This window comes from Mus caroli, unplaced genomic scaffold, assembly GCF_978045245.1.
Source record: "Mus caroli unplaced genomic scaffold, Mus_caroli_1 scaffold_11, whole genome shotgun sequence".
Classification (NCBI taxonomy): Eukaryota; Metazoa; Chordata; class Mammalia; order Rodentia; family Muridae; genus Mus; species Mus caroli.
In genome coordinates, this window is record NW_028227266.1 from 118,078,987 (window position 1) to 118,097,644 (window position 18,658).

General features: G+C 52.5%; 1 protein-coding gene across 2 annotated transcripts; it reads right to left on the reverse strand.

The window, feature by feature from the left end:
- Positions 1 to 314: 314 nt before the first annotated feature.
- On the reverse strand, positions 315 to 9,739 carry LOC110301257 (3-ketoacyl-CoA thiolase B, peroxisomal). Of its 2 annotated transcripts, XM_021171637.3 has the most exons (12): positions 9,508 to 9,739; positions 9,275 to 9,368; positions 8,430 to 8,487; positions 6,578 to 6,657; positions 6,323 to 6,365; positions 4,365 to 4,463; positions 3,395 to 3,475; positions 1,910 to 2,100; positions 1,583 to 1,762; positions 1,252 to 1,307; positions 1,007 to 1,152; positions 315 to 685 (listed from the first exon to the last, which is right to left on the reverse strand). In XM_021171637.3, exons 1-12 carry the CDS (start codon positions 9,676 to 9,678, stop codon positions 610 to 612), a joined length of 1,275 nt encoding a protein of 424 aa, XP_021027296.1. In that variant the 5' UTR covers positions 9,679 to 9,739; the 3' UTR covers positions 315 to 609. The 2 variants fall into 2 exon arrangements, with proteins under 2 accessions (XP_021027296.1, XP_085684300.1); XM_085828174.1 differs by lacking the exons at positions 315 to 685; positions 1,252 to 1,307 and having other exon boundaries at positions 9,508 to 9,732.
- Positions 9,740 to 18,658: the final 8,919 nt, after the last annotated feature.

Here is an 18,658-nt window from a genome sequence, read left to right on the forward strand (position 1 = left end):
CCCAGCCCCAGCCCCAGCCCCAGCCCCAGCCCCAGCCCCAGCCCCAGCCCCAGCCCTACCCCCAGCCCCAGCCCCAGCTGAGGCCATCTGGCTCAGGGTTGAGGAGCAGGGCTGCCGAACAGGGACACGGGCTATGGGGCTGGAGGCCCTCCTTAGGATGAAGGATCTCCTTCTGAGGTATGGTGTGAGCCAGGCCCTGTGTGATAGGTTTCAAGGCCACCACCAGCAGAGTGGCTATGACAGTCACTATAAAGACCGTCCATAATTCCAACAAAGCAAGAGCTGGACCCTGGATGAAATGATTGCAACCAAGATCAGTTCACACACGTTTACTGTGCCCATCATATCCACCATTCACGAAGGCACTGTCCCACAGAAATAAATGTTGTCCTGTGGTCAAGCGTAACATACACTGTCTTTGGTTCGACCAAGAGAACTGGATTGGATGCCCCAGTGCCCACGTGTACCCATGCTGCAATTAAATTTTCTAAATTAAAGTGCTGTGACACACCCCTCCACTGCTGAGTGTCCCATGCAGATGGCTCCTGTAGTGTCCCTCTCTGGACACCATTGTAGCACTCTCTGGGTTGTGCCGCCTGCAGCCAGGCCTCAGTTCCCAGGGTATTCAAAGACAGCGGCTGCTCCCATCCCAGTCCCGATGCACATGGACACCACGCCATAAGCCCTGGGGAAAGGAACCATCGTTGGCTCACACAGCCAAACCCCAGCCCATGCTCCCGCCAGGCAGAGCTGCAGCAACAAGGGCTCATGGACAGAGTCAAAACCTGCAGAGCAGGACTGTGGGAACTGAGTCCCAGACAGACACACACCCGGGTGGCAGGCACCTGGTTATGCTGTTTTTGAAGCAAGGCTTCTGGAAGACAGGTCTCACCCCTCCACTCCCAGTTCAGAACACCTGTGTGTGGGTGCTCGCCTCCCCAAGCCCCAGGTATCAGACACCCCAGCTCAAATAACCCCCACAACACCCCACAAGGAGCAGCCTTACCGTCTGCCACGGCGCTTCAGTTCATTGAGCAGTGTGACAACCTGCCTTGCTCCAGTGCAGCCCAGGGGGTGGCCCAGGGCTATTGCACCCCCCAGCGGGTTCACCTTCTCTGCAGGAATTCCTAGCTTCTCCACACAGTAGACGGCCTGGAAGGAGCCAGAGCAGCAGGTAGAGCCACTGCCCACCCTGCAGCTCATCCCACCACATAGCTCAGGACCCCGGGCAACACTGAGACCCAGGCTCACCTGGCTGGCAAAGGCTTCATTGATCTCAAAGACATCTACATCATTCACAGTCAGTCCTGTGGGGGAGGTATAGACCAGAATTGACAACAACCACTGGGCAGGACTTTGGATTTCCCCAGGACCCTATCTCAAGCATAGATCCCAAGAGTCTGATGTTTGTCTTTTAGGGACAAGAGAGTGATTCCCAGCTAGCTGTAGGATCAGGCGGACCTTGGATGTGAGGTGCTAGCCTGCTCCATCCACAGCACCCACAAGGTCAAACCCAGCTCTCCCCAGTCCCAGATACAGGTCTTGCAGGATCCAAGCACAGGGTGAGAAGGAGCCACCTCACCTGCTTTCTGCAAGGCTGCAGGGATGGCATAGGCAGGTCCGATGCCCATGACGTCAGGAGGGACCCCAACCACTGCATAGGACCTCAGGACCCCAAGGATGGGGAGGCCCAGTTCTTCAGCCTTGGATCTCCGAGCCAGCAGGACGGCAGCTGCTCCATCACTCACCTGACTGGAGTTTCCTAAGGGAGGCAGGGTGGGACAAAGAGGCATCAGACCAAGCCAGGGAGAGCCCCCCCCCCCATCATCTTCCCAGAGGGCCCAGTCAGCTCCAGATCTCAGAGTGGGACAGGTCACCGTGATCGGTCCTATTCCTGGCCTGTGCTCACCAGCCGTGGTAGAGCCTCCATCCTTGAAGGCAGGCTTCAGCTTGGCCAGACCCTGCATGGTGGTGCTGGGGCGGACACCCTCATCCTGAGACACGGTGATGGTTTTCTTGTCACCCTTGTCATCCAGGACAGTGGTTGTCACAGGCACAATCTCAGCACGGAAGCATCCTCTGCTCTGGGCACTTGCTGCCCTGCCAGCACCATGGACAGCGAACGTCAGGGCTGTTTGTAGTCTCTTCCTGCAGGTCCCTGGCCTTTGCTTATTCAGGAAGGCAGTGCAACCAGGGACTGACTGTTCTGGCCCTGAGGTAGCTCTCAGTGACTGCTAAGATTCCTCAGACTCCACCTTCCTCAGGGAGGGAAAGGCCTGCCCAAAGCTCTCCCGAACTCAGCTGTAGCAGCCTCTTCCTGATTTTCACGGTTTGGCGGTGCTCATCCCAGTCAAGAGCGGGGAGGTCAGAGGTGCTACTCTTTCCCCTCTCCCTAATCGCTGGCTGCTAAGCCTGCTCAGTGGTCTCTTCTACAACGAGGCTGAACCCTTGGGGATGTTTGATTCTTCAGTATTGTGCTTGACTGCTAAAGATACAATTTCACCTGCTCCCTGTCTTAAATTTAAAAGCGAGGTGCACCTCCTGGACATATTTTCTGGTTCACACACGGTTGATACATGAAGCCTGTCCAGATGAGCCAAACAAGGGAGGTAGAGCCATTCCCATGGGCAGGAGCACACAGCTGCCAGGGAACAAGACACTGCGAACGCACACTGCTGGCCAACTCTAAAAGGTGAGGCCTCCTGGCTGACATTTTTTTTTTTAAGATTTATTTATTTATTACATGTAAGTACACTGTAGCTGTCTTCAGACACACCAGAAGAGGGCGTCAGATCTTGTTACAGATGGTTGTGAGCCACCATGTGGTTGCTGGGATTTGAACTCTGGACCTTCGGAAGAGCAGTCGGGTGCTCTTACCCACTGAACCATCTCACCAGCCCCCTGGCTGACATTTTATCCCTCCCTTTGTTCTCAATCCGTGACCTGAGCGGCCATCCTGCCCATCTGCTTCCCACAGACCCGAGGCTCTGGTTGTCTTAAATGGCGGCCTCAGACCACCACTCCAACCCCAGGTCTTCATCTTGGGCTAGGAGGATTAGGTCTTAGCACCACTGAACCCCATACTCCAGGCTTAAGGATCACCAGTGACTGCCACGTCTGTTCAGAACTGGGTTCTTTTTCTTATGTCCCAAGAAGCAGAGTAGAGGGGGAGCCGAGGCCCAGCTACGGAGAGGACACTCCCTAGAGAGACCAACCTCAGTGAACAGTTAAAGCAGACTGGCAAGACCCACCCCACACTGCTGCTGAACCTTTCCACCTCCCAGCTGGAGGCACAAGGCTAGTCAATGCCTTTGTATCACAGTGGGAGCCCCAGCTCTGGCCATCTCCAGCCCCACCCTCAGCCCATCCCGTCCGTCTGTCCTGCCGCACTCACTTCTGCTGGGAGGCCAGTGCAAAGGCATCCTGCTTCTGCCGTGAAATGCCAAACCGCTCAGCCACATTCTCCGAGGTTATCCTAGTGCACACACAGGAAAGCAGAGGCCGTGGGTCTGCAGGCCTGAGGGCCAGGGCCACGCTGAAGGACTGTGCTTGCACCTCTGGGTGTCCATGTCAGAGAGAGAGAGCTTCCAGACATGCTCCAAGGACTCCTGGGTCATCATAAATACTGAGAGCCCATGTCCAGAGACCTCAAAGAGGGAAGAGCGGCCTGAACTTGGGGCCTACAGAAGGAATTGTCCCCTGGTGAGTCATCTCTGCCCATAAGAGAAGGGCAGGAGGATGCTGGGGACACTATCTGGTCCCAGTTTCTCCTGTGGCTTCCAGGCTACTCTTAGAAACACACAGGATGTAGAGAAAGACAGGTTCTCATATGGCGAGCCTCCCAGAACCCCTTGCCCTTGGATGCACATTGAGGAGAGCTCACAGACAAGGCTGCAGAACTATATAGCACTGGAGAGGTGGGATAGACTTTTCACATTGCATGGCACTCATCTGAATCCTTCCACTCATCTAAGTCCTCCCCAAACATGTTCAGTGCTCCCCACAACCTTCTCAGTGCTCCAGGTTTCCAAATAGGGCTTTTGGGGAAATCTGCCACCATCCTTGTGACTGGGCACCTCGGGTTGAGGGAAACGTGGGATATGTTTGGATCTTCAGGGGATTAGAGGAGACTCCAGTGCATCAAGAAAGGAAAGTCGAGGGTAGTGTCAACCCAGTACCTAGTTCCTGCTGAGTGCAAGACACTTGAAGGATGGAGAATGGGGGTAGAGAGGAGTGGGGCTCAAAGCTTGGCATTGAGGAGAAAATTCCCTGGTGTATACACACACACACACACACACACACACACACACACACAGAGAGAGAGAGAGAGAGAGAGAGAGAGATTGATTCCTGTAGATACTCACCCCATAGGAATCAGGCAGTCTCTGGCCTTCTCGTTCTCCAGCAGGCGGGAAGAGATATTCCCAGGGTTCCCTCTCTGGGACAGGGTCATGGACTCCACCCTGATGAAAAGGAGTGAGCTCTAGCTCTGGCAGGAAGCCCCAGGGATGGCCAGCTGTGCAGCAAGTGCCAGCCAGCAGGGGACTAAGTAAGCAGGGAGCCCTTCAGGAAAGCGGTGGCTCCCTGGCCAGTGACAGACATTGGACAGTGCCTGAGCAACTTCTCGCTCCAGCCCAAGACACAGTCCCAGCTCGGGGTTCTGGGGTTCTGCTGCTGCATGGTGCTTACTGAGCCAAGTAACGGGGGTTCCCAGGGATGGCCTTCCAGTCACCCCTCCAATGCAGCACAGACCAAACCAGCCTGATTCAGCCCTCAGCGTCCCCGAGTCAGAGGGAGGAAGAGAAACGGCGGCCACCAAGCTTGTAGGAGAGAAATGTCTTGCCCGCCGGCACGGATTGACAAGTGGGGAGGGTGGCTGAGGGAAAGGCCAGCTGGCCAGTGCAGAGGAGTCAGGCATTGCATGGGGAAGTGGCCATGAGGCCTCACGAGTACCAGAGACCTCCGCTAAGTTCTCTCCCAACTTCAGCATAACATGAGCTGTAGTTCCTTTGGTATTAACTGCAGGCCCTTGAATGTGGCGGTGAGCACTGAGCCGCTAAGCTATACCTCGGCCTTAAACCACGTTTTTTCATTTTGAGATAGGGTCTTCTTGCTAGACTGCCTCAGCCCCAGATTTACTCTGTCGCTCAGGTGGGCCTTGACCCCGAGACGCTCTCTGAAATGTTGGAGCACAGACCTAGCCAGGTGCTTGAGTTCTGCTTACACGTGAAAACCTGTCAAGCTGTGTGACCGAATGACACATGCCCTGCGAGTCAGCTGTGACTCTATTTAACCATGCTACAACATCCACAGAGCTGAGCTGGGTGTCTCTTTTTGAAGGTGAGGATGTGAAGTCCTGGCAAGGAACAAAGCTGGTTGCTGTCACCAGCCTGAACTCCAAACAGACCATCTGGTCCTATAGCTCAATTCTGGGCAAGCTGCAAATCTTACAGTTAGGGAATGTCAGGCTGTGACGCACCTATCCTTCAGGTATAGCTGCTATGTCTCCAACATCAGGGTCCTCAACCTGCTTGGCACTAGATCAATCCCCCCAGGGCCTCATAGAACCCCAGCTTTCCCCCTTAAGCCACATCTGCTGTCCTTGTTATGACAAACATGAGGAACAGTGAGGCGCAGGCTGGCTGTGACCCTTGCCCACCACGGTCTCCTCTTGCTGACACACAGGTCAGGATAGCCTGGTGTAGGCAGCCAGGACCTGACCATTGGCCGGCAATGCTTCCTATCCAAAGCTATCCTGGAGCTGCTGCTAGCTCTGAAGCCTACCAAGGCCATCTTCCACGGATCTCCTAGGCTGCCTTCTGACAGCAGATGGCCCCAACGCTCTATTCTTTCCTGGAGATGCTATCAATTATACCATCTGTAGCCCTTTGAGCCGGAGGAGGCAGACAAAGGGGCATCTCTGAGTGGAAGGGACAGTGAGCAGATCACCAGAGATGTGACCACATCCCTGACAACACAGTAATGATCTGGAATGTCTCCCTTGGTACTAGGATGGCAGACACATTTACAGCTTAGGGACGTTTGCATAGTGAGGCGATGTCCCGAGTTGAAGGAATCGCCCCACTACTTCTCTCAGGACTGTGGGAAGTGCAGAAGTGCAAATGCTGCAGGTATCCAGTGTGACAGTCAAAGTTGTAAGAATGGAAGAGGCCACTCCACCCAGAGCTGCATCCTGGGCGGCATCTGTGGGAGCCCAGCCCAGCCAGCTGCCACAGTGGGCGGGGAGAATCATAGCCAAGGAGAGCAAAATTAGGCTGATTGCTGCATTGGTTAATAGGGTCCGGCAGGAAGGCGATCTTACCCACAGGCCATGCCAATGTCATAAGACCCATTTCTGATGCCACCTGCAATAAAAGCACTTCATAACCACCCCTGGCCACAACGGGCCTGCCCCGGAGCAGCACGGCCTGTCCCCTCCCTCACAGGAGACCGAGAGCCCCCAAAATGGCTTGGGATGTGACCACGGGTGTTCCTCCTCTCTCTCTGCCTAGGGTCCCGAGGGTCAAGGACCAAGGTCAGGGTACACTCATGGGTACACCCAGCAGTCACCACTTACCAGCAATGTTGGCCACTGCCTGCAGTCCCGACGAACACAGTCTGTTGACCGTAGACAAAGGTACAGTCTCTGGGATGCCACTGAAACAGAGGGGAGATGGCGGTCAGCCCTGGATGTGACCCTGTCTCACGGAAAGCAGGTCCCATGAGACTTCAGGGCCCCATGAGAGCCCCAGCAGTGAGTATAGATCAGGGCAACAGGGAATCCCCACTGGAGCAGATCCGTAAGAACGGGAGCAGCTACTGCAGCTGTCTCCACCGTTATTGCCTAGAGTCCCCAGGCATATTCTCCTCTGTCCTAGGGCTCTCAGCATGGACCATGGAAGCCTGGTGTGTGCCACAGACAACCCTTGCCTCAAAGACTCTGCAAGGAAAACCAGTCATTTCTGTGGTCCTCCAAGGACAAGCGAGCCTGCTGCTAGCCTAAGACACGGCAGTAGCATCCCAACATTGGGCCACCATCCACCCTCACCTTGACCTTTCTAGTAGACACAGAGTTGGTCCAGTGTGTTTGGTTTTCTCCCCACTCCCCATGGTCATCCTTCAACCCCTTGCTCCGGAGCTTCCTGGGTTCAGCCATTGAAATGATCGAGCTACCTTCCAAGGTGGCACACAAGCCTTGGCCAACGTGGCTAAGCACTAGAAGCCTCCCAAACCCTTGACTGACATTCCGAGAACCCCAGAGGATGAACACACAGGAATTAGGATGGGTCTGGTGTGCAGGAAAACCGGAGAATCCCTGAACTGCTGCTCCAAGCCAGGTTCTGAAGGTGCCCCCAGGAGGATGGCTCCCTAGGCTGTGAAGATTATCCTAGGTTCCCTAATTTCTGGTTACCACTCTTTACCAAATTCGTCAAGTTTCTCCTAAACAGCCTCCGAGCCTGAGGTTTCACCTGAAAGAGGCTGAGGAGCTGATAGTACTGTGCCTCACCAGATACCCAACCATAATACAGAGGAATGCATGTGTGAGGGCCACATCACATGACAGATCACACGACAGAGGGACCACTGAGAGGGAAGCCTGAGGGTTTGAGGAAGGTAAGCGCAAGGGACAAGAGTATATTTGAGCAGGTTTTAGCCAGGACACGGAGAGCAGACAAGAACTGCCCTTCATGGGGACAGAATGGGCAGAGGAGGCATAGATGCAGATAGCCCTGATTCAGTCAATTTGGAGAAGCCAGTTGGAGATGAGGGTACAGTTAATCTGCCGAGGGACGGGGAAACCCCCAACCTCAGGCTAAGTCTAACCCTTACCAGCTCCCAGAGGTTCTGTTTGTCTGTTGTTTGTCTGTCTATTCCTGATCTGTCACTGGCCAGTTTGCTATGACTTTTGACCCACACAGCAGGAAGGACTGAGGGAAGAGTCCTCAGCCTCCACAGAGGAGCGAATGAATCCCTGCTTCCCCAACAGGAGAAGCCAAGAATATCAGGTCTCCTCCTCCTGGGCTCCTAGGCATGTGTGGGGTACCCCCCAACCCCAGGCTCCAAGCTGCTAAGGACTGGAGGAGCCTGGACTTCGTAGGTGCTCAGCTAAGAATGGAAGCAGACGCTGCTCAGTCTGCAAAAATGAGATTATTTAACTCTAAAGGAGATGCCATATGTTGTCTTTGTTTAAAAGTTAGGCCACAGAGAAGCTCTAACTCAGTCCCCAAGTCCTGGATGCCTTGGCCATCGGCCCAGTGACGTGCCCCCTCTAAGTAGGGAAAAGGCTATTGAGAAGAGGTCAGGTCAGTGGACTTTAGTTGCCTCAATATCTTCATTCCACCTGATCTTCCACCACACACAGATACATCCCCAGTGCCAGGGCCTTCACCGGTCATGGTGGACAACCAAGCTGGAGCCAGAGAGATTACCTCAGGAACTGGGCGATGCGAGCCATAATGGCTCCAGACCCGGGCTGAAGCACATTGCCTGTGGATAGAAGAGCCTTCACTCAGTGCCAGGTAGTGTCCCAAGGCCTAAGGCAAAACATGCCACAGAAAGGAGACATTTCAGATCTCTCCAAGAATCACAGCCTCTGGAGAGAGGCGCACATGAGGCTGTGGAGGCTCAAACTCTGGGGAGTGGGGAGCCAGCTACCCAACAGCAGTACAGTGCTGGAAGGCCGCCAGCGAGCTTGCCAAGGCATGCTCCTCTGATCACAGGAAAAGACGGGAGAGACTCTAGGGTAAGAGACACAGTGCAAAGCCTGAACACTGTGGGAAGCGGGGCTGTAGTGAGGGAAGCGGGGCTGCAACTGCTCACCTCCCCAAGTGTCCTCCTCCAAGCCCTGCACCACTGCAGAGATGAGGTTCAGGCTGGCACCTCGGGACAAAACTGTGTCCTACACTATGTTCTAGTTCAGGGAAAGCCTAGGGGTTAGGGCAGGGTGGGGTGAACCCATCTGCACCTGTAACCCGGGACAGGATGTCCATGTAGGTAGAGAACGGCGTTTTCCCGCCTCCTGGGTTCTCCTGGAACATCTTGGCTTTAGAACTTCTACTTGGGGATGCTAGGCTTTCCAGCGCCTCTCAGGTAGCGATGTGCCACGAGGGGGTGCCCAAGGTTCTATGCTTGAGACTGGCCATCAGGAGGAGTCTGGTTCAGACCTCTGTGGTCTAGAGCCCTCCCGTTCAGTAACTCACGTCTGTGAGATGGGAGACGGATCTCCGGAAGGAGGACAGGGAAGGGCCGGTGCAGGACCCGCAGGGGAGCTCACCCACGGAGATGTCTCCCAGCTGCTCAGGCTTTAGCTTCACGTCCTGGAGAACCGCGGTCAACACGGCCGACAGAAGCTCGTCGGGGGTGGTGTCCTGCAGGGCGAGGCGCAGCAGCGGTGAGCCCAGCTCCCGCATCCCCGCCCGGGGACTCTGCGGTCACCGGACCCCCGATGACAGGATCCCATCCGCGCTGGCCGCCTTCTGCTCCCCTCGCCTGCCCGAGGGGCCTCACCTTGAAGCCGCCACGGCTGGCGCGGCCGATGGGAGTGCGCCGTCCGTGCACCACCACCACGTCGGAGGCCGAGGCCTGCGGGAAGCTAGCGGAGCAGGACGCAGCTTGCAGCGCGGAGCTCGACTCAGGCCGGCCGGCCAGGTGGCCCAGCACTACCTGCAGCCGATGCATCGCGGAGGTGGGTCCCACAGATTTGCCAGCGCTCTGGGCGCTGACCCCAGAGAATTAAGGACACGGGCTTGCCCAGGGCAGAGCCAATTGGAGCCTTACATTTTCATAAGTCCTGCCTACCCATTCTGCAGCCAATCAGAGGGCGACTCTTCCTGAGTCTTCCCCCCCCACCACCTTCCAGCTTCTCAAAGCAAGTCAATGAACTTCAGAATCCCTCCTTCTTAAGTTCGTCCATGTACACCTGTGATGGTGCAAGTGTATACTGCGCAAGTTCAAGGACCTGACTCTGATTCCTGTTCTATTTGGCTCTCGTCTTTCCAGGGTCCCTGGACCTAAGCTGGATGCTTGAGTACTTGGCTGGAAGAACCCGTTCTATCAAGGCACAGAAGCAGTTCAAAGGTCTCTGAGAGTGTCCCATGTAGCATCCTCTGTATGCCTATTTGAGATGCCCTCATCAGTGCACACCCCTGCAGCACCCGCTCCCCTCGCCCCCTTAGCAAAGGTGTCTGCCAAGGCCCTGCAGTGTGCCTAATGCATTAGCTGATCAATGGCTTCCTGTTGAGTGAATGGACCGGGGCTTCCTGGATCTAGAATGTGTTACCAGCCTTAAAGAGTAAGACCGGGTTCCCCAGTCACAGTGACAGGTCAGCCCCAAACCATGGCAATTACACAGTGTTTTCTCAGACCCCAGGGGATTCCCAAAACACGAAAGGAGGGGAGGCTGGGAGAGGGCTCAGAGGGTAAAGGGCTTGCCCTGTAAGTGGGAGGCCAGAGGTCAGATCCCCAGTGCACAAGGCTGGGCAGGCTTGACAAAGGTCCCATGACCTTAGTGCTCAGGTGGGAAACGCAGGGGATCCTTAGAGCAAAGTGGCTACCTACCCCAGGCAAATCACTGTGCTCAGAAAGAAACCCCATCTCAGAAAGCAGAGTAGGAAGGGGTTCAGAATGGCATCCAATATCAACCTCTGCCCTACACATACATGCACACTCACCTGCCTGCATATGTTTGAGCATATATACATACACCAACACACATATATGAGCAAGTGCAAGAGAAAGAAAGGCTTTCCAGGGCAGGAGCACAGGAGTCTCAGACACCTGGAGGCTGATCTAGCCTTCCTGTCACCGTGTCCAAGGGCACAGACTGCCTCCCCATCTTCCTAAGTGCAGGGTCGTGTGCTCTTTAGTCACCCCAAAGAGCATGCTGCACCGGACTTCCTTCCTTGTCCCCTCCCCACTGTCTTCCAGTGCTCACCTTTGTGGACCTCTTAGAACCCTGGGGGAAAGCCTGTGATGCCATCAGTTCCCAGGATGCATGTAGAACCCACAGCCCACTGTCTGCATGGGGCTAGGCCAAGGATAGCCACCCAAGACAAAAACATAGCTTATCTAAGGCCCAAAGAGAAATGAGATTTTGTGTTTTATTTTTGTTTGTGTTTGTTTGTTTGTTTGTTTGTAAGTTGCTTACACGGATGCTGAGTGTGACTGTTGTAATGTCAAAATGTTGAATTCTTCTACATTGAGCAAGGTCAGAGAAGTTCATACAACACCAGAAGGACAGGCTCACCTCCTCTACAACCAGGATGGTGGATCTCAAAGAACATTTCTAAGTTCCACATCACTGGCCCAAGTCCCCAAATGGAAGTGTGGAAGCCTCTGCCAAGACACAGACACAAAGAATTGCAGACTAGAGGACCACAGAGCTTCTCTAGCCAGAAGGCAGGGAGGGCTAACAGAGGGGTGACAGACGTTACAACCGCAAGCCCCAGGGCCTACCTCAATTGTAGGAGCAACCCCCACCCAGCTCCACACCCCACATCCTCCCAGCTGCTGCCAGGGGACTCGTTTTCCCTCACATGGAGAGGTTGTTTTGTGGCTGGCCATTTTAGGATGAAGACTCTTAATTATTTTGCTCATCCCAAAGGCTGAATCCTTTGCTTGTTTTTTTTGTTTGTTTTGTTTTGTTTTTGAGACACTGTCTCGGGCATCTTGGGCCAGCCTTGACCTGCATATGCAGTTGAGAATGACCTTGAGCTCCGCCCACCCCCACCCCCGTTTATTCAAGGCTGGGGTTTGGGGTGAGAACCCAGGCAAGCATCCAAACAACTGAACTACATTTCTATTGCTGCTAGAACACTCTAGGAACGGCATTCTTGGTGGAGAGCTGAGTTGTCCAGCACTGTATCTGAGCATGAAAGGGAAGAGCTGCTGTCTCTTTAAATGGCTACGAGCTTCACAGATTCTTGTTCCTAACAAGGAGTTACACACACACACACACACACACACACACACACACACACACAGAGAGAGAGAGAGAGAGAGAGAGAGAGAGAGAGAGAGAGAGAGAGAGAGAGAGAGAGAGAATCAAATACAAGAGTCATAGTGAATCATTACCATACTGTCCTACAGTCAACTTTGCTCTTAATAAGTTACCTCAGAATGCTAGCCTCTCTGGCCCACGCCCAAGGAACTTTGCCATCTGACATTTTAGGGCATGTGACCTATGAAGAGGCAGGATCTGAAAACAGGCAGGATCGGGACTGTGCAACTCTCTCTCTCAGGCAATGGCATCTTTTCCGTGCGAGCACGCACCTGTTCCCCAGGAAGATCCCATGGCTTCTCGAGTTCCCGCTTGTTCTTGTTTTGGAAGCAATCCCTGGTGCTGCAGAAAGTAAGGTGCTCTCTCACCTTCTGCTTGTGCTTATTGGTCAAGGGTGACCCTGCTGTGCTCCCTGGCAGAGGGATTGTCACACTCCTTCTAGGGGATGGAGATGTAGCTTAGCTGGTAAGTGCTTGCCCAGCTCGCACAAGCCATGGTTTAATCCCCAGCTCTTCATGAGAATATAAACAAGGTGTGGCCATGCAGGCTTGGACCCACAGGCATCAGGAGGTGGAACAGGGAGGCATGCTAGAATCCCCAAGGTTACCCTCAGGACATGGCGACTTGAGCGCAGTCTATGATACCCTGTCTCAAGACAATATATTTTAAAAATTCAAAAATTTAAATGGTGTTGAGCACTGTTTCCAACTAAAATTTATATTCAAACAAACAAACAAACAAACAAAACTTCTTATGTAGTCTAGCTCTTGATTTATAAAAGGAGAAAACGAGGCCCAGTGACTTTGCAGTGGAGATGGGACCGGAATCCAAAATCTTGACTTTTGTTTTTAATGTCGCTGGACATCACATCCCATTACAGATGATTGTGAGCCACCATGTGGGTTCTGGGATTTGAACTCGGGTCCATCTGGAAGAGCAGTCAGTGCTCTTAACCACTGAGCCACCTCTCCAGCCCCCCAGGAATCTTGACTTTTGATCTAATTCCCTCCCCATTCCTGTTCCCCTAACCTTGGGTTACAGCAGCTCTGTTAAAGACAGAATGTCATGTAGAAGGGTGACTCCCTCAGGTCTAGCACCAGATGGTCTGACATTGGAGAATCTCAGGAGAAGAACATGCTTTGGGTGTGTGTGTGTGTGTGTGTGTGTGTGTGTGTACACGTGCAAAAGCATGCATGCATATGAGGTTTAGGTTTACACAGGTGATCATGTATATGTGTGCGTGTTGAGGGCAGAGGTCTACGTGAGTGTCTTCCTCGATCTCCCACCCTCGGAGACAGTCTCTTACTGAGCCTGGAGTTTACTGACTTGGCAAGGCTGGGTGAACAGCAAACAATAGAGATCCTCCTGCCTCTGCATTCCTGCTGCTAGGGCTTTAGGTATGAGCCTCCCTCCAAGCCTCCAGGCCTCCATGGTTCCATGGCTCCATGGCTCCATGACCTCATGGCTCCATGACCTCATGCCTCCCTCTGTGGCTCCATGACCTCATGCCTCCCTCCATGGCTCTATGACCTCAGGGCTCCATGACCTCATGCCTCCCTCCATGACTCCATGACCTCATGGCTCCATGACCTTATGCCTCCACCCATGGCTCCATGACCTCATGCCTCCCTCTATGGCTCCATGACCTCATGCCTCCCTCCATGGCTCCATCCCTCCATGCCTAGTTGCTGCATGAGTACTGAAAATCAAACTTTGGCCCTCATACCAATGGGGCATCCACACTATTGGCTAAGCCCATACACTTTAAAAATCACATTCCCCTGCCTACAGGCCACATTCTCTCAGCTCTTTCAAGTGTATTCATTAAATTCTTTAAAAATTTTTATTTACATTCATTTAATTTCTTATACACTTTTTTGTTATTGGGCATTTTTAAATTTTTTTAAAGGGGAAAATCCTTGGTGCTTTATTTTTTCTTTTCTTTTCTTCTTTTCCTGTTCTTCTTTTCCGATATTTTTGTGTGATAAGAGACGTTCATACCGAAGAGTGCAACCTCACACTCAGAGTGCTCATTTTTTGTTTTTTGGGTTTTTTTGTTTTTGTTTCTGTTTTTGTTTTTCAAGACAGGGTTTCTCTGTTTAGCCCTGGCTGTGCTGGAACTCACTTTGTCGACCAGGCTGGCCTCGAACTCAGAAATCCGCCTGCCTCTGCCTCCGGAGTGCTGGGATTAAAGGAGTGTGCCACCGTGCCCGGCTCAGAATGTTCTCTAAACTGACTTTGCTTAGTTTTTTCACCCAGTCTAAAGGCCTGGAACCTTCTAGGGCCTAGGCCCCATTAAGAAAGCCATTCTTCTAGGATCAGTTAAAACCAGTAATACCCTTATTTTATCCCTGAAATCCCCTTGGAATTTTTTACTTAGTGTTTTAACCCCTTGAAGTTTTTCATTTAATTTTTTTCACACAATATACTTTGATCATATTCATTCCCTCCCCCTACTCCTTTCAGGCTCTCCCTTCCTCCCTCCCTACCCAGCTTCATGTTCTTTCATTCCCTGGAGTCTCCCCTGTCACCTGGAAGAACAGGCTACTTGTCAGTCTGAGCGGGCTTACATGGGCAGGGCGCCTGGGCAAGAGAGATGGAGAAGATACAGCAAAGCCGCTGTGTGGCCGCTCCTATGTTGGGCCTCCACAGTCTTTGAGCCTGCCTCAGTTTGTCCTAAGGAGACATCTAGAATGTGTCCTGGGCCCTTACAGCTGTAAGATGGGGGATTAAATAAAGGGCTTTCCTGTCCCCAAGTGATAGAACCCTGCCTTGGACCAGGGCCATCTTTGTGCAGATAGCCCCATTTCTGACCCGGTCCATGCTTCTGGCTGGCGGGGCATCCACTGTGACCTTAGTACAGTGTGCTCCAGCTACTGTTCCTGTGCCCCATCCTTTGTGGCCTGACTTTTCGACTGAGGTGAACCTGTTGCTTTCCTGGTGACAGTGTGGACTCTGACTCGTATGACAGGTAAACAACCACACTGAGCTGGGCTTCTCCCTTGGCTTGTTATGCAATCATTGCATTTCTAGACCTCTGGGGGACAGGGCAACACATGGAGAAGGGAGCCCAGGAAAACCTGCTCATCCTGGTTCTGCCAAGATGAAGAAGACACAGTGGGTCTTCTACCTCCACACATAGACTGAAGAGCTGGTCTTTCTGCTGCATGGGTCAGGAACAGTAGCAACTCTGTTAGAACAGGCAGGAAGTGCAAGCTTTGGGAACTGGGAGAGAGTCAGACTTAGGCAGGGGCCCAAGGTCTCCTCTGCTCTTTCCCAGACTCACTTTCTAGTTCTTCTCCGTGCTCCTCGCCTCACTTTCCCTCCTCCAGCTAGTCTGCCTACTTTCTGCTTCTCCGACCATGCTGGCCCCACGGGGAGTAGTCCCTGAATGCTCTCCCAATCTAAACAGACTCTCCTCGCTGAGGCTCTGCTTTTCTAAGCTCTTGGGCTTTAAGTGAGGGGTCCTCCTGTCCCTTGGGTGCCTGTGTGCCTCCCTGTGGTGAGGCTTTGTCACCTGACCCCACTGTCAGCCTCTGTGTTGGATAAGCAGATACTGCGGAACAATATTTTCAGCACCTCATCATTTCTCGGTAGACCTGGTGCTCAGCAGCCGTCTGAGGAAAACCTGGAGTCAGCAGAGGGTAATGGCAATGTATAAGTGACTTAGGAGGGCGTGTCAGGTGTTCACCAGGATCCATCTGCCTAGAAGATTCCTACCGAGTGTGGCCTGAGCGTTCGGGAGCTCCTAGGTTGACTGCACACAGCAGCCACCCTGAGACATCCATTCCCAGAGGTTCTAAGGTTCTTAAGAAAGCCTGGACATATCCCCAGCTCTGAACTTGATAGTACCTTAAAAGGGCTAGGTGCTGGCACCCAAGTCAGGGATATCTGGAGCTGGAGGGCAGCTGAGGGAGACACTGGAAGGTTCTGAACCTAGCAGATCAGGTGCTGATAGGTGCCTGTTGCTTCTTAAATCTTCTCTGTTCCTTGTCAGGAGGCGCTGTTGGCCTATAGCCAGATTCTGGCTGCTCTGCCACGGTGGAATCACCTGTGTCCTCGTTCAGAAGGCAGCCAAAGTCCACATACAGGGACTGGGATAGCCAAGAGCCACCGCCAGTCTGCCCGTGGCTGCCTATTGTGTGTCTGTTTTACTTGAGGACAGCAGGTATGGTGACTTGAGGTATCCGAAGGGCTGGGGTTCTATGGATCACTCAAAGGCTATGGACTGTTGACATAGACTCTAATTCCTGTTCCCCAAGGATGCAAACATCCCAACTTGCTCATCCTTCACCTTTGAGATTTCAGCTTACATATGGGGGCTCCTCTTTGAGTCTCTGGGACCAGACTGCCAATTTGAGGTCCAAGCTGGGACCCTACAGCTTTCTCACTTCTTAGGATGTTGGTGTGTTCACCTATAAAGGGTCAGGTGACTCAAGTCTGTGGATCGTTGGGAGGGTCGTGAGGTCATAGCTACGGGGCTTTCCATGTGGTGATAGTGTCAGAAGACTCTCAAACCAATAAGTGCTGTTAAGCATCCTCTATCCTGGCCTCTTAGCCTGCGAGCCACCCCACTTCCTTGTCTATTCTAGCTAGGTCTCTCTTTGATGTCAGCTCTGTTCTTGAGTTAAAGGGACATATCTGTCCTGCCTATGGGGGGAACAGCCAACCAGAGCTGGCTGTTTGGGTATGTATCTTGAACTGTGAGGGTCACTGGAAGACTTAATGGCACCTGCCAGTCTATGTCAACAGTCCATAGCCTTTGAGTGATCCATAGAACCCCAGCCCTTCAGATACCTCAAGTTACCACACCTGCTGTCCTCAAGTAAAACAGACACACAATAGGCAGCCATGGGCAGACTGGCGGTAGCTCTTGACTATCCTAGTCCCTGTATGTGGACTTTGGCTACCTTCTGACCTGGGACACGGGGATCAACACTGGGATCAAGGTTGTACCCGGCAACGGGTCCTGGGCCCTGGAGGTTGGGTATTCTTAGTGTGAGGCAGAGACAGTGCTCATTGCCCTGCAACCTGAGTCTTGCCTGGCTACCTGCTTTGTTGGGCCTACCAGCTGGCTCATGGCATTGCCCACAGCCTGCCACACACCCCACTTTCCCTGGGACTTCCTACAAGGGCCCAGCCCCAGCTCCTCCCCCTTCTCTACTTCTATGTCAGCACCTCAGAAACTTGAACCTTGACCTACTACTCACATGGAGAATGAGCAGAGGAGCTCTGGGGTGTGGCCATGCTTGCTTCTTTTACAACCGTCTCTGGATAGCTAGCTAGTGTTGCCGCAGAAACACCGTATTTCTTTCCTGGGGTGAATGCTCAGTGACTTAAAAGATCCCAGTGAGTGCTATCTCTTTCAAAGTTTTTGTTTTATTTTTATATTTATCCCTTTATCTTACTTTTTATTTAGTGTTATTTTATATATTTTATTTATTCTTCTCTCGTATATTACATTCTGACTTCGGCTTCCCGTCCCTCCTCTCCTCTCAGTCACCCCCGTCTCCTCCCCCTTCATTTCTCTTCAGAAAAGGGCAGGCCTCCCATGGTTATCAACCAGCCATCACATATCAAGTTGCAGTAAGACCAGGCACTGCCTCTCCTATTAAGGCTGCATGAGGCAACCTAGTAGGAAGAAAAGCTCCTAAAGGCAGGCAACAGAATCAGAGACACCAAGCCTGTGTCTCAAGAGTCATATCACAGCTCGGAAGTGGTGGCGCACGCCTTTAATCCCAGCACTTGAGAGGCAGAGGCAGGTGGCTTTCTGAGTTCGAGGCCAGCCTGGCCTACAGAGTGAGTTCCAGGACATCCAGGGCTACACATACAGAGAAACCTTGTCTCGAAAAACCAAAAGAAAAAAAAAAAAAAAAAAGAAAAGAAAAGAAAAAAGAAAACAGATCAAAACAGACAAATAACACAAGAAGTTCACACAGACACACCGAATTCATGTGGGCACTCCTGTGCACAGGACCTGCTCTGTTGTTAGGGTGATCTACCCAGTGAGACTCTCCGCTTGCCAGCAAGTATCAATTGTAGAGAGCTCCTTGGTTGTGGAGTTTCTTAGTTAGGAATGGGAGCCTACATTCACCCCCACCCCTGGGCCGTCTGTGCAGGTCTTGTGCTTGCTGCACAGTGTCTGGGTTCACATGTGCATCATTACTGTGTCTGGAGAACATGATTTCCTTAGAGACATATGTAACCTCTGGTTCTTATATTTTCTATCTCCTCTCCTGAGTAGGCTCCTGTGCCTTGAGGGAAAGGAAGAGTTTAACAAAAGCATCCCATGTAGAACTGAGTGCTTAAAAGTCTCTCGCTCTCTACGTGTTGTCTAGTTGTGGGTGTCTGTGTTAATTCCAACTGATTCTAAAAAAAGACTTCTCTGAAGAGGGCTGAGTGAGACACAGATCTGTGTAGTATAGCAATATGCCACAAGGAGTTGCTGTGTTCCTTTAGAAGAATAATAGTATTAGGTTTCCCTTGGGAATGTGACCTATCTAGTCTGACTCTTGGCCACTTTAGCAGCATCAGGTATGGGTTCCAACTCGTGGTGTGGCCTTAAATCTGACCAAGAGAGTGGTTGATTACTCCTGTAACGGCTGTGCCAGTATTACACTAGTGTATCTTAGGCAGGAAGGCTGCTGTTGTAGATTGCAG